Raw genomic sequence first — 12,719 nt, forward strand, 5'->3', positions numbered from 1 at the left:
TTACCCTTCCCCCTCCCTGTGTCCTCAAGTCCATTCTCTATGTCTGAGTCATTATTCCTGTCCTGCCCCTAGGTTCTTCAGAACGTTTTTTTTTTTAGATTCCATATATATGTGCTAGCATATGGTATTTGTTTTTCTCTTTCTGACGTACTTCACTCTGTATGACAGACTCTAGGTCCATCCACCTCACTACAAACAACTCAATTTTGTTTCCTTTTATGGCTGAGTAATATTCCATTGTATATATGTGCCACATCTTCTCTATCCATTCATCTGTCAATGGACACTTAGGTTGCTTCCATGTCCTGGCTATTGTAAATAGTGCTGCAATGAACATTGTGGTACGTGACTTTTTGAATTATGGTTTTCTCAGGGTATATGCCCACTAGTGGGATTGCTGGGTCATATGGTAGTTCTATTTTTAGTTTTTTAAGGAACCTTCATACTGTTCTCCATAGTGGCTGTATCAATTTACATTCCCACCAACAGTTTGCATTTGGTTTTGATTCTGATCCTCCAAGATTATGGGAGGCATAGAACCTCTCCTTTTCCAGTGAGGCATGCTTTCTGCCCTGGATTTGGTATATCCAAAGACATCTTTTGTTCTCCTCTATACCTCGGGCTTCCTTCTGCCATCCCCTGTTAAGGAGTTTGGGCCAATCTTTTCAATCTCCCTCTTCTCCCTGTATGTGGTTTCCTTGGAAAATCACATTTACTCTTGTGTTTCACTTAACCAGATCTTTCACCCAAGTTTGAGACCAATCCATCCAACTGCTTACCAGATATTTCCACTTGCTCTTCTAAATATGTCCAAAATCAAACTCTTCATCTTGTCCCCAAACCCACACTCCCCCATATTCCTCAGGTCAGCAAATTGCGCCCACATCCAGACCACTGGCCGTGTCAGTACCCCGGGGTTCAACCCAGAGACCTCCTCTCCTACCTCCTACACACAACCAAGCACAAAATCCCATCCATTTTACCCTCTATATCATTATAAACAAATAAATGTATTTCAGGAGAACAATTTACCATATCACTATGCCTTGTGTTCAAGATTTAATTATGTTGATGAAACAGTTTCTTCCTGATGCATAATGAGTCAGCCTAGTGGCTTTGTACTCCCCTTCACATCCTTTGGACAAACTCTCTGCCCTCTCTCCTACTCCTGTCCATATGTTATCTACACTCAAAGTCATAAAGATAAGGAAACTTCATCCCTATTTTGCCTTTTGCTAGTTTCCATTCTTATAGCAAGGATACCTATTTATATTCTGTTCTGCCAATTCAAACTTCTGTGGATTGTAGCCATATCAAGCAGAGGAAAGGGCAGGGTGGGGGAAGGAGGGGGGATAGGGCAGATCAAATCAAGTCTTTACATTTTCACATAATTTCTTTTTAAGGCATGGGATATTCCTTTTTATCTACCACTTTTTTTTCCCCCCCATAAATCTCCAGCCATTAAAAAACACAAAAAATTGACAGAGGTTGACCCTAAAACTGATGGGGAAAAAATATTTTATGCAATGTTTTCTATCCACCCAAGCTACCCACCTGCAAAACAGCCAATGCCATTGTTCGGGGACTGACTCTCCATTTCATATGTGACCAGATACCTACCATCTTGCTATCTATCAGCCAAAGTTAATTTTCCTTATCCTTCAACTACATCTACCAGAAAGTGTAATTAAGGCAGAATTTGAAGACCGAACAGTCCATTCCATTACCATTTTATAACTCTGATAAAGATTTGGTGAGTTTGAGGATTCTCTCAGTGGATTTCAATTATCCATGCTTTTTTAGGACTGATTATCATTATAGTTTGTAATATGCCATTGACATTCTATCTCCCAGCTCCCAAATGTGAGGCCAACAAATTCTTTTATTTACAGCACTACAGCAAAATTTGGTTTCCCTTCTTCTCCAGACCTCTTTCCTTCTTTACTGAAGAGTACAGACAGCAAAACAAGGAGGCCCTTAGACCACGAAGAGTTAACCGTGCTATTAAACAAAACAGGAAATCTTACCAGATCTCTCTTCCTGCCTCCTTCTAGCTAGCCTGGTCCCAGGCAGATAATGATGCAGGAATGCTGACATGTCCGAAGCCTACATAAACAAACTGGGACATTCTTGAAGTCTTGCATCGATGGCAGAAAAGCTTGCCTAATCCTCAAAGTAGTAAAAATAATCATGGGTTTAGAGAAACAGCACGTCCCCTTCCATATGTTTACATATCGATACAAAAATGCATATCCCACTTCCAATTTTTTGATGGAAGCAGACCCTATCCAAATGACTATTTTTTTTTTAACAACAGACATTTGGGTTTATAGTCAACAGTGTCAACAATCATTCTGGGGCACAGAGTTCTAAATGCCACTTAAAAGAGGTTATGCAACAGCTGTCAAGAAATTTCAGAAGAAAAACAAATACTTGGTATGTAGGTTAGGTTAATATCACACTTCCTCTCTTCTAAGTCTCCTTGGAAACTATTATTTGACCCAAATGAGTCAGATAATTTCTTAAAGAGGCCTCCAGCTGCAAATGTGTGCCTCAGCGTTGCACTGGCTACCTGCTGTTCAGGGCCAGCGAGTGAGAACCCACCCGACTGAGGGAAAGTCCCCATTCAGGGGCGAAGTAAAAATGCAGCGGCAGTGCTGAGGCGATGACTCTGAGCTGGAGCAGCTCATGGAAACTTAGCGGCAAAATGCAGGAAGACGGTCCTCATTCCCGCAGGAATACATCCTGAAAAGGTGCAGCTGACGTCTTCCCATCAGGGAGCGCACAAGCATGCCACTCCCCAACCCCAGGGAGAGACCTGCACAGGTCAAAGATGGAGACCCGCCTTGCTCGGACGGGGGGCTCCGTGACCACACGAGGACCAGCGTGCACTTCTGCCTGTCGTCAGGGTTTTCTCTTCATCTGTTTCAGCGGGCATTACAGACGGCCTTCAGGCAAGAACCTCCCCATCATTCCCTGGCATTGAGGTCATAAATCAAGAGCAACTGCTCAGCTGTGTTTAGCTTTCCCCCACTCCAACACAATGTACAGATAGTCCATTTTGACAGATGCAAAATGAAATCTTTCTTACTCTGTCTAACAACTGCTCCTGTATTACAGGCCAATGCTTACTGAAGAGCATTTAAATTGCCCTATACATAAAATAGAGCTCCGTGCTCAGCTAGAGCATGAGTTAAATATTTCTCTGCCGTTACTATGTGCTCATATTTCTATCACAGATAGTTAAAATATATCTAGACAATACATAGCCCTAGATAAAATGGTTCAAATTCCTCTTTACAAAACACACACACATAACATACACAGTTTTGAGGAAAATGAAGCAAACAAACAAAAAAACCTGGTACTAATGAAGTTTCTGAGCCCTAAGCAAACATAATGTAACTTGATGATTTGGTGTCTTATTCCCATTAAGCTGTCACTGCACAAAAATGTCTCTGGAAGCCTCCTTCTGGAATTATCTTTGGGCCTGGGACAGTTTAATTTTAACTTTCTCAAACGTTTTTTGAGAATGAACTTAAGTATTTAAAACAATCATAACGGACTTCCCTGGTGGCACAGTGGTTAAGAATCTGCTGGCCACAGATATAAACGGAATATTACTCAGCCATAAAAAGAAACGAAACTGAGTTATTTGTAGTGAGGTGGATGGACTAGAGGCTGTCATACAGAGTGAAGTACGTCAGAAAGAGAAAAACAAATACCGTATGCTAACACATATATATGGAATCTAAAAAAAAATGGTTCTGAAGAACCTAGGGGCAGGACAGGAATAAAGAGGCAGATGTAGAGAATGGACTTGAGGACACGGGGAGGGGGAAGGGTAAGCTGGGATGAAGTGAGAGAGTGGCATGGATATATATACACTACCAAATGTAAAACAGATAGCTAGTGGGAAGCAGCCACATAGCACAGGGAGATCAGCTCGGTGCTCTGTGAACACCTAGAGGGGTGGGATAGGGAGGGTGGGAGGGAGATGCAAGAGGGAGGAGATATGGGGATATATGTATAGCTGATTCACTTTGTTATACAGCAGAAACTAACACACCACTGTAAAGCAATTATACTCCAATAAAGATGTTAAAGAAAAAAAAAGAATCCGCCTGCCAATGCAGGGGACATGAGTTCGAGCCCTGGTCCGGGAAGATCCCATATGCCGTGGAGCAACTAAGCCCGTGCACCACAACTACTGAGCGTGCGCTCTAGAGCTCATGAGCCACAACTACTGAGCCCATGTGCCACAACTACTGAAGCCTGCGCACCTAGAGCCCATGCTCCGCAACAAGAGAAGCCAGCGCGATGAGAAGCCCACGCACCGCAGTGAAGAGTAGCCCCCGCTCGCCGCAACTAGAGAAAAGCCCACGTGCAGCAACAAAGACCCAACGCAGCCAAAAATAAATTTAAAAATACAAAATAAAAATTAAAAAAAATAAATAAAAGTTAAAAAAAAGTAAAATAAAACAATCATAAGGCATTTAAAGTCAAGATTAGTAAATAGGATGGGTGATCTTGAGATTAACACCAAGAAGGTTTAAGGCTTAACAGCTTCCCTCAAATAAGGGCACACAGCAACTCAGAGAAAAGAGCAAACTTGCTTGGCTTTATAAAATGACTATGTGTGTTTCATAAAAGTAAAACCTCTGGATGCGGACAGCCTTCTGTACTAACTGATGGGTGCTAAACTACTAAAGCAAATAGCCTGAGATAAGATGTAAATGAAAGAACTTGAGTCAATAAAATGACTGTTTGCTTCACCTCAAAAAAAAAAAAAAAGTAAAACCTCACTATATTATTTTATAACTAGATCATCAAGTTTATGTAAACCAGTTTTAGTGAATGAATACAGGAGACCGACATAGCTAACAGCTTCTGTCTACATACAAACTACAGGACCAAAATTCTGAAAAGACATTTTATTTCTTACGCAGCTTAAACATGTCCTTCTTCTACACTGACAAAGAAGTTTGTTATATATATTATCAAATTAGCTTAACAAACCCTTGCTGGAGAGAGCGATCTGAATTCCTCACTAGGCTCCACTGAAGCCACACTCAATATTCAGACTCAATGTAGCCATTCTGCACCCAGCGGGCCACCCAACTGTGAGCAGCCTACAGGAAGACCCAGACAATGCACAAAGGACACACAGTGCTCATGCCACAGCTCTAGCATCAACATTAAGATCCTGCGCTGGCTGGAAATCAACGACGATTCTTCCAACTGATCTTTCACAAACATGCTTTCTTCACTTTGGGGTTCTAGGAGCTGATACCACTGTTGCCAAAGCCATCAAAATACAGGATACCCCCTATTGTTACCACACCCCTCCTCCAGGCTTAGCCTTTCCCAGTGCCCTTCTTTAGACCCCACCTAAGAAGAGACTATATGCAGATCCCACTGGAAGAGACCTGAGAGTATCCAGCGTCATTCCCTTAGAGTGAGATAAATGGCCAAGGTCCCATAGCTGCTCATCGGCAGAATCCAGATCACAACCCGGGTCTACTAAATCCTGGGCTCTGGCTTCTTGGGAAAATCACGTTGACTCCAAGTTTTCATTCAGATCTGTAGGAATTTGGGGATTCAGTCAAATATCCCAATCTGCCTCAGAGACTAGGAGACCGTGGCAGATGCTCATTCCAAACTCCTTTTACTTTTTAATGCCCCTCCTCCCCGCCTTTTTTTTTCCGCAGAGTTAAAACAGCAACAACAACAAAAACCAGAAACCACACTTCCCAGACTCTCTTGCAGCTAGTGTTCTGGATCTGGTCTACTTTCTACCAAGTGGATGCAGCCAGACAAGACCTGGAAGCAGGAAGGGAGCCACACGAGGCAGAGACCCACACAGGGAAAGGGGTTCTTCTCGCAAGCAATGGTGAAGGCATTTGGCTCCCTGAGACAGACTGGGTGGAGGTTCTAGAGACCTCTCCCCAGTGTCACAGGTACCAAACTATGTAAGGTAGTTTGTGGCAGGGGTTCCACTCACTGTACGTGTTTCTCTAGACTGCTTTTCCAGGTGGGAAAGCGCCCAAGCCTGGTTCCATGACTCTCCTGGAAAAATGCCATAAGGTAGCTTATGCCTTCTAACAAATCCCTTTTCTCCTTACCCTAGCTGGAATCAATTACACTAGCTGATTCTGACCTCAAGAACATTCTAAGAAAATTTCTCAGAGGACAAGAATGTCTTATCTTTTAGGTGATAGGAGACCAAGCCCCATAACTAGCGAACATTTAGTCTTTCCATTTACCCGGGATGGATCCTGTTACCTTCTCACTCATTTACATCCCCACAAAATCCCAAGATGTACCTGTCATCCTTATTTATCTGGTCTCCAAATCCCACAGTGTCAACGATGGTTAACTTCAGCCGTACATTGCTTTCCTGAAGCTCATAACTTCTGGCTTTTAACCGGACACCTGGTTCATTGTGAGTAGCTGGGTCACTTTCAAATTTGGTGTTGAATAAAGTGTCCATTAACGTGGATTTGCCAATGCCCGTCTCGCCTGCATGACCACAAGGGAGAAATCAAAGAACGTGTCAATGCCTCTGAGGCACCAATTCACATCATCAGGAGTTTTTCATCATCATGATAGTAAAATTTTTTGAAAAGTCAGTATCACCAAAAATCCCACCACAAAAAGGTAGTTCTTTCCATGTGTGATCTATGGAATACTTCCCGAGAAACGCCTTAATGAATTTCCAAAACCGTTCAATAGAAAAGATCTTGAACTTACAGATCAAGATGCTTTTCTTTACCTCTGCATAGAGGATCAGAACCTATAAGCTTGCCTGTGGTCAGTTTGTGGTCATTTCAAAGACATAAACCGTAGCTCCTCCTTCCCTAAATGTTGGCATGTAACACTATATTGCTTTAAAAAAAATTCTGTATTGCTGAGTTTCTGTTACGAAGAAAATTCAAAAGACTGATTCATTTGTATTCAATTACATGATACCATACCATCTACTACTGTTGTGGAAAAGAATTACATTTTTCAAAACAACACTCTTGACAAATAACAGCAATCATAACAAACCCAGCTACAGTTGCTGAGTGTTTACCTTGTACCAGGCCCTGTGGTAAGAGCTTCCAATGCACTATCTCATTTAAACCCTAGTACTAACCCCCATGGAATAAGTACTGCTCTTTCCTCCCTTTTACAGATGGGGCATGAAGGCTTAGATAAGGTCTAAGTAACTTGTCTAAAGTCACACTGTTAAGTGGCAGAGCCAGGCTTCTAACCCAAGTTTGTGTGGTTCTAACACCTACACTCAACCAACACAGCACCCTGACTTTACTGTTACAGAGAAAACTGACTGCCTAATTTTTTTTAGGTATGGTTATGAATCTGTGAGAATCCTCCATTATCTCCATTTTTATTTTCCTATTCAGCAGATGGCAAGCATTTGTTAGATTTCCCAGTTTCAAGCGGATGTTTGTGACAATGAAACTGAATGATGTTAAATAACCTGCAACAATGGCCTTATTAATTCACATTGATAATTCAAGTCAGTAAGTCTTACTGAGCCCCTAATATATGCAAAGGAGAGTGGCAGGTACCTAGCACCACTACACCAATCAAATGGTAAGACCCAAATGTGGAGCCATGGAGAACTTTAGCTTGATCTTCAAAATGAGACCAAGAAAAATTTTCTCCCTATATACTAACTCTTGAGTCAAAAATAGTTGGCAATGAGAAAGAAGCCACCCTTGTCAGGGGTGGTGGTTGAGTGTGTGATGGTAGAAATCGAGAAACATTATCCATAGGAATGCCTTTAAAAAAAAACAATCTGGAAAATTTCCCAATTAGATTTTCAACTCAATTTAAACATACCAATATACTGCAGCCCTTTCAACAAATCCCAATCCCATGATGGTCCTAGGAACAGTACCTCTCTTCTGAAAAATTGCCATAATGACTTTTAGGATGGTGACAATTCCATGGGGGAAAAAAGAGCTCTGAGATTTATAGCCTTAGGGCAACTTTCCCACTGTAATGACAAAATACCTTTACTAATTAGAAGTTCTGTATTACTCATTGCTTTCCAACACAGTACAAACATGAAGTAGAATGGAATCTTTCTGTAATTGAGCTTTCTCTAATTAGAAGCCCTATGTGGTTTGCCACTGACTACCATGATTCACTTGTAGGATAAAAGTTGTTCAAGTAGGGGCTTCCCTGGTGGCGCAGTGGTTGAGAAGCTGCCTGCCAATGCAGGGGACACGGGTTCGAGCCCTGGTCTGGGAAGATCGCACATGCCGCGGAGCAACTAGGCCCGTGAGCCACAGTTACTGAGCCTGCGCGTCTGGAGCCTGTGCTCTGCAACAAGAGAAGCCGTGGTAATGAGAGGCCCGCGCACCGCGATGAAGAGTGGCCCCCACTCGCTGCAACTAGAGAAAGCCCTCGCACAGAAACGAAGACCCAACACAGCCATAAAAAAATAAATAAAATAAATTAAAAAAAAAAAAAAAAAGTTGTTCAAGTACATTTGCCTAACTCTTTAGCTTTACCCATTGGACCCGATACATCTAAGATCAAAGAATTTCCTCCTTCATCAGTCTTCTTTCAGCCAGTATCTTTTCCAGTTTAGTACCAAGTTCTGGGAATACAGCAACGAACTGGCCTGATTTCTCCCACAGCTTAGAATCTGACCTGGAACATGACTGAATACCAGCCAGACTCTGATTTACAATTATGGGAATGATATTTTAAATGTCTGCCATAACCACATTCCTCTCACAAGCAAGAGCATAGTTTATGACATGGACCTTGCTAATGACCACAGATAACTGGCCCAGGGCTAGCCCCCTGTCCCAAGGCACCCATGGACGCCAGTGCTGTGAGAATGCTCCATGCTAGACAGTGATCTATCCAATCAAACTTCTCTCTTTGGGAGTTTGAACCTGCACACAGCACGATGGCATGAAAAAGAAAAGATACGCTGAGAGAAGCGAAAACTCAGAAGCCATGAGGCAGCAAAGGCTGTCAATAAATAGAAGACATGTTGCTGACAGACCATTAGCTGGGCATACAGGAGAAAGAGAGCAGATAGATACGGTAGACACTAGTACCCGAAATCTATTCATTAATAATACTTGAGTATTTACTATGTGACAAGCATAGGTGCTGGGGATAAAATGGTGAAGAAAAACAGCAACTGACACTTCTTGAACTTCTGTAATATCCTGAATGTCATTCCAGATCTCCATGAAGTCTAGTTGTGTAGCACTTGAGGCTGTCTCCTGTCTTCCTCACTTTCCTTCATATTCTTACAAAAAAAAGACCCATCAATAAAAGTAATCTAAAGTAGTCTCTGGGGCTTCCCTGGTGGCGCAGTGGTTGAGAATCTGCCTGCCAATGCAGGGGACACGGGTTTGAGCCCTGGTCTGGGAAGATCCCACATGCCACGGAGCAACTAGGCCCGTGAGCCACAACTACTGAGCCTGCGCGTCTGGAGCCTGTGCTCCGCAACAAGAGAGGCCGCAATAGTGAGAGGCCCGCGCACCGCGATGAAGAGTGGCCCCCGCTTGCCACAACTAGAGAAAGCCCTCGCACAGAAACGAAGACCCAACACAGCCAAAAATAAATATAAATAAATAAATTTTTTAAAAAAAAGCGTGGTAAAAGAAAAAAACAAAAAAAAAAAAATAAAGTAGTCTCTGTTCCCTAATGCTCAACAAGCTCATATCCACGATCAGTGACTTAACAAAATAACTTTGAGCAAAACAAAGTTACTAAGTAATGGATACAGAAACAAAACGGGGTTCTCACTTGTAAGGCACATAGAAACTGGAAGGCAATCCTACACTGAATGTACTTCGGTCATTTTAAGTACCTACTTGAGTATCTTTCTCAATAGAGCAAACTTCTTTTCAGAATTTACCTATTTTCAGAACAGGGACAAAGGCACAACAGCAGAACTATCTTATAAAATTTCCCCTATAAGGTAAAGGTTCTATCAGTGGAAAGTGACCCACTTAACTTTCATCTCTTTCCCTAAAAACAGCAATAAAGACTTCAATTTACATGGCAAGGATTCTAGGTTACCTGGACAGGACTGAAATTACCATCACATTTTACTAAGTTGAGAATTAGTTAAGCATATGTGAATCAAGAACACCATGTTTTGTTTTGTTTTTAAAGGCAAGGTAATTTTAATTATTATTTGCACTAAGGTGGAAATTACGAACAATTAGCATTCCCGGGCCTACTTACAGCACAGGGTTAATCAAGGGCTTGGAACAACCACTGTTCCTCTAAATTTCAGAGTGCTTTGCTTTCCATTCCTATGCTCTGTGCTTTTAAGAGCCCTAATTAGACACAGCTACTCTAGCAGCAGTGCAATTCACCACAAGCAGTTCACTAAGAAATGACAGCTTTTGGAATAAAAGGAATTCTAGAACTAGGAGAGCTTTTCAATGCGTTTGTTGTTGAGGTCAATCTCTAGCCTCAGAATAGAGGGCATTTTCTATATTTTTGAGGACACACAACAGCACAAAGGCTTCCTTTGAATTGAGTAACCAAAAGCCTACCTGGCACAGGTTCCAAGTTAAACCCAACAACTACAATATTTTGAGACAATTAATGACTGGCAGCAAGTCTGAAACATTTCAGAATCCCTGGCCCAGAGCAGGCATTCAGTTTCAGGCATTTCTTTTCAGTTAACTGAAAAGAAAAATGATCATGGTGATCATTTATATTGAGATTTGCCACTTTGGTAGATTTTGTCAGAGTTTGTTGTTTATTCTGTTATAAATTCATCTGCCTGAACAGTTGTTAGAATAATTAGAGGTTTACTCTTGAAGCGCTATCTGGGGCTTCTGTTTCTCCAGCTCCTGCCAGCGCTGGTGAGCGTTACACCCATCGCACAGTGGAAAGCAGGCTTGCCCCTTCCACTCTGTTCTCAGGCTTACTTAAACCGCAAGCTCTAAGCTGGACGTTATTAAAAAAGAAAAAAAAACAAAACAAAAACAAAAAACACACACAGAGGAATGTATTATGAATTAGAAGGTAATTAATTGTAAACTGAGCAAATAGTTGATCTATGATTCAGCGTTTTTACTCTGACTGCCAAGACTGGCTACTTGGATCATTATTATCATAATTATTCAAATAGCTGTGCATGCAGGTCTGTCTGCCTCCTCTAAATATTCTGGATTTTATTCTTGGATGAAGCCAGATAATCAGAGAGCTACGCTGTGTTGTTTTAACTCCTCATAGAATCGCCTTTGATGGGACATGCTTTAGCTAATACCACCAGCCGCGGTATTAGCTGGCGGTATTAGCCAAAGCATGCTGGTCTTTCAAGTCCCCTTGGAAGACCAGCACGTGACCCTCGGCGTTGCCTGGCTCAGTGGCACTGAGTGGGGGACGCTCAGGAACCCAGGCTTAAATGGAGGGACGGCCACCGTATGTCTTTTCTGAAAATCCATGGGAGAGATTTTTTCCCGGTGAACTGTGTTTCATCTGGAGCAACTATTTTGTTTTTACTTTATAGCTATTGTAAGTCTGTCATCATTAAACTTTTAACTTGTGTTTGGCACATAATATGTGTTTAACAAATATCTGTTGAATGAATGGGTCCCTCCATGCTCTGACCACTGGCGGAGAGGTACATGCGTTCCTGAGAGAATCAACCGCTATTGGCAGGTCTGATGGCTGTTAGTTCTGACTCTAACCTTGGCTTCACTTTATTTTCTGTGGTTAATTTTATCTTTATTCATTAACTCATTCATTTCACCCTGTAAACCACTTCAGAGCCTTTCCTGGAAAAGCAAGATGGGATAAAAATGTTTAAGATCTGATTGTAAATTTCTACAGCTTATGCTGACACTATAGCCTTGGCTACAATGATCTTAAACTTGTCTGTTTTCTTTTCCCCTTCTGCCTTCCCCTCAAAACAATACAGTGGAATTATTTTTTTTTAATTCTATTTTCAAAATATGTTATTAATTTACTTTGACCCTGCTATTGAACTGGTTCCTCTTCAAAAGCAGGGATGTCACAGTATTTTATCCATCGGTGTAGGTGCACGTAAGAACCAACATACAGCTGGATCAATGCTGGAGTTTCTCACAGAGCTGGTGTCATTTTGGAAAGTGAATGACAAAGATGTATAAATTTAAAATTGTGAAGAAAGGCTGAATACTAATTTAGATTCTTTGGAGAAATACAGTGTGGGTAAGAAAGGCTTTATTTAAAACAAAGTGCAGTTTTGGGGGTGAACTGCTGTGTTGTAGGCAAGATGGAGAGTAGGGGAACTATGAACTCTTGGGTGTCTGGTACCCGATTTAGCATCAAGAATTCTCTTCCCAGTCAAGTGAACACTACTCTCCCGCTCTTTATTACATTTCTATCCAGGACTCAAGAGAGACAGGTTCTAAAAGCATTTAATTCAGTGCCTCTAAAACTAAACTAGGTGCACGCCAGGGTTCATTTCTGTCCCGGTTTGTTTCCTCTCTGTTTGCAACCTGTAGGCTCTTGCCACAAAACAAAATTACAATTCTAAGACCTTTTTGAAAAACATCATCAGCTTCCTTACTGGGATCATAACTCTTTTTAAAAAAAATCCTCAATTCCCTTCCACACTTTTCACATGGAAATAATGATGCTATAAACACCATGCATGCACATAAAAAACAGAAGTGCACAGTAGGATGACAAGGAGAAGAGAAAGGACCATGGATACTCAAGTTAAATAC

The 12,719-nt window shown here is 41.6% G+C and overlaps 1 protein-coding gene and 2 long non-coding RNA genes across 12 annotated transcripts in view; 1 reads left to right on the plus strand and 2 right to left on the minus strand.

Annotated features, from left to right (window-relative positions):
- Positions 1-12,719, minus strand: part of LOC309627486 — a 564,569-nt gene that overhangs the window by 376,535 nt on the left and 175,315 nt on the right. The gene's annotated exons all lie outside the window — the stretch shown is intronic.
- SEPTIN11 (septin 11) overlaps positions 1-12,719 on the minus strand; it is a 97,819-nt gene that overhangs the window by 36,471 nt on the left and 48,629 nt on the right. For 9 of the 10 annotated variants that reach the window (XR_014243742.1, XM_082389391.1, XM_082389390.1 and 6 more), the window contains exon 3: positions 6,327-6,522. Coding sequence is in view for 8 of the 10 variants with exons in the window: in XM_082389391.1 (XP_082245517.1) it covers positions 6,327-6,522 (196 nt within the window). In the remaining 2 variants the exon portion in view is untranslated. Of the gene's footprint in view, positions 1-2,027; positions 2,506-6,326; positions 6,523-12,719 lie in introns of those variants that run through there. The other variant, XM_082389385.1, reaches the window with a different exon arrangement.
- Positions 6,529-9,620, plus strand: LOC309627485. Its single transcript, XR_014243760.1, has 2 exons — positions 6,529-8,357; positions 9,512-9,620. It is a non-coding gene; the product is annotated as an uncharacterized lncRNA (long non-coding RNA).

The sequence above is a fragment of the Balaenoptera borealis genome (assembly GCF_965194805.1).
Source record: "Balaenoptera borealis genome assembly, chromosome: 4".
NCBI classification, from domain to species: Eukaryota; Metazoa; Chordata; class Mammalia; order Artiodactyla; family Balaenopteridae; genus Balaenoptera; species Balaenoptera borealis.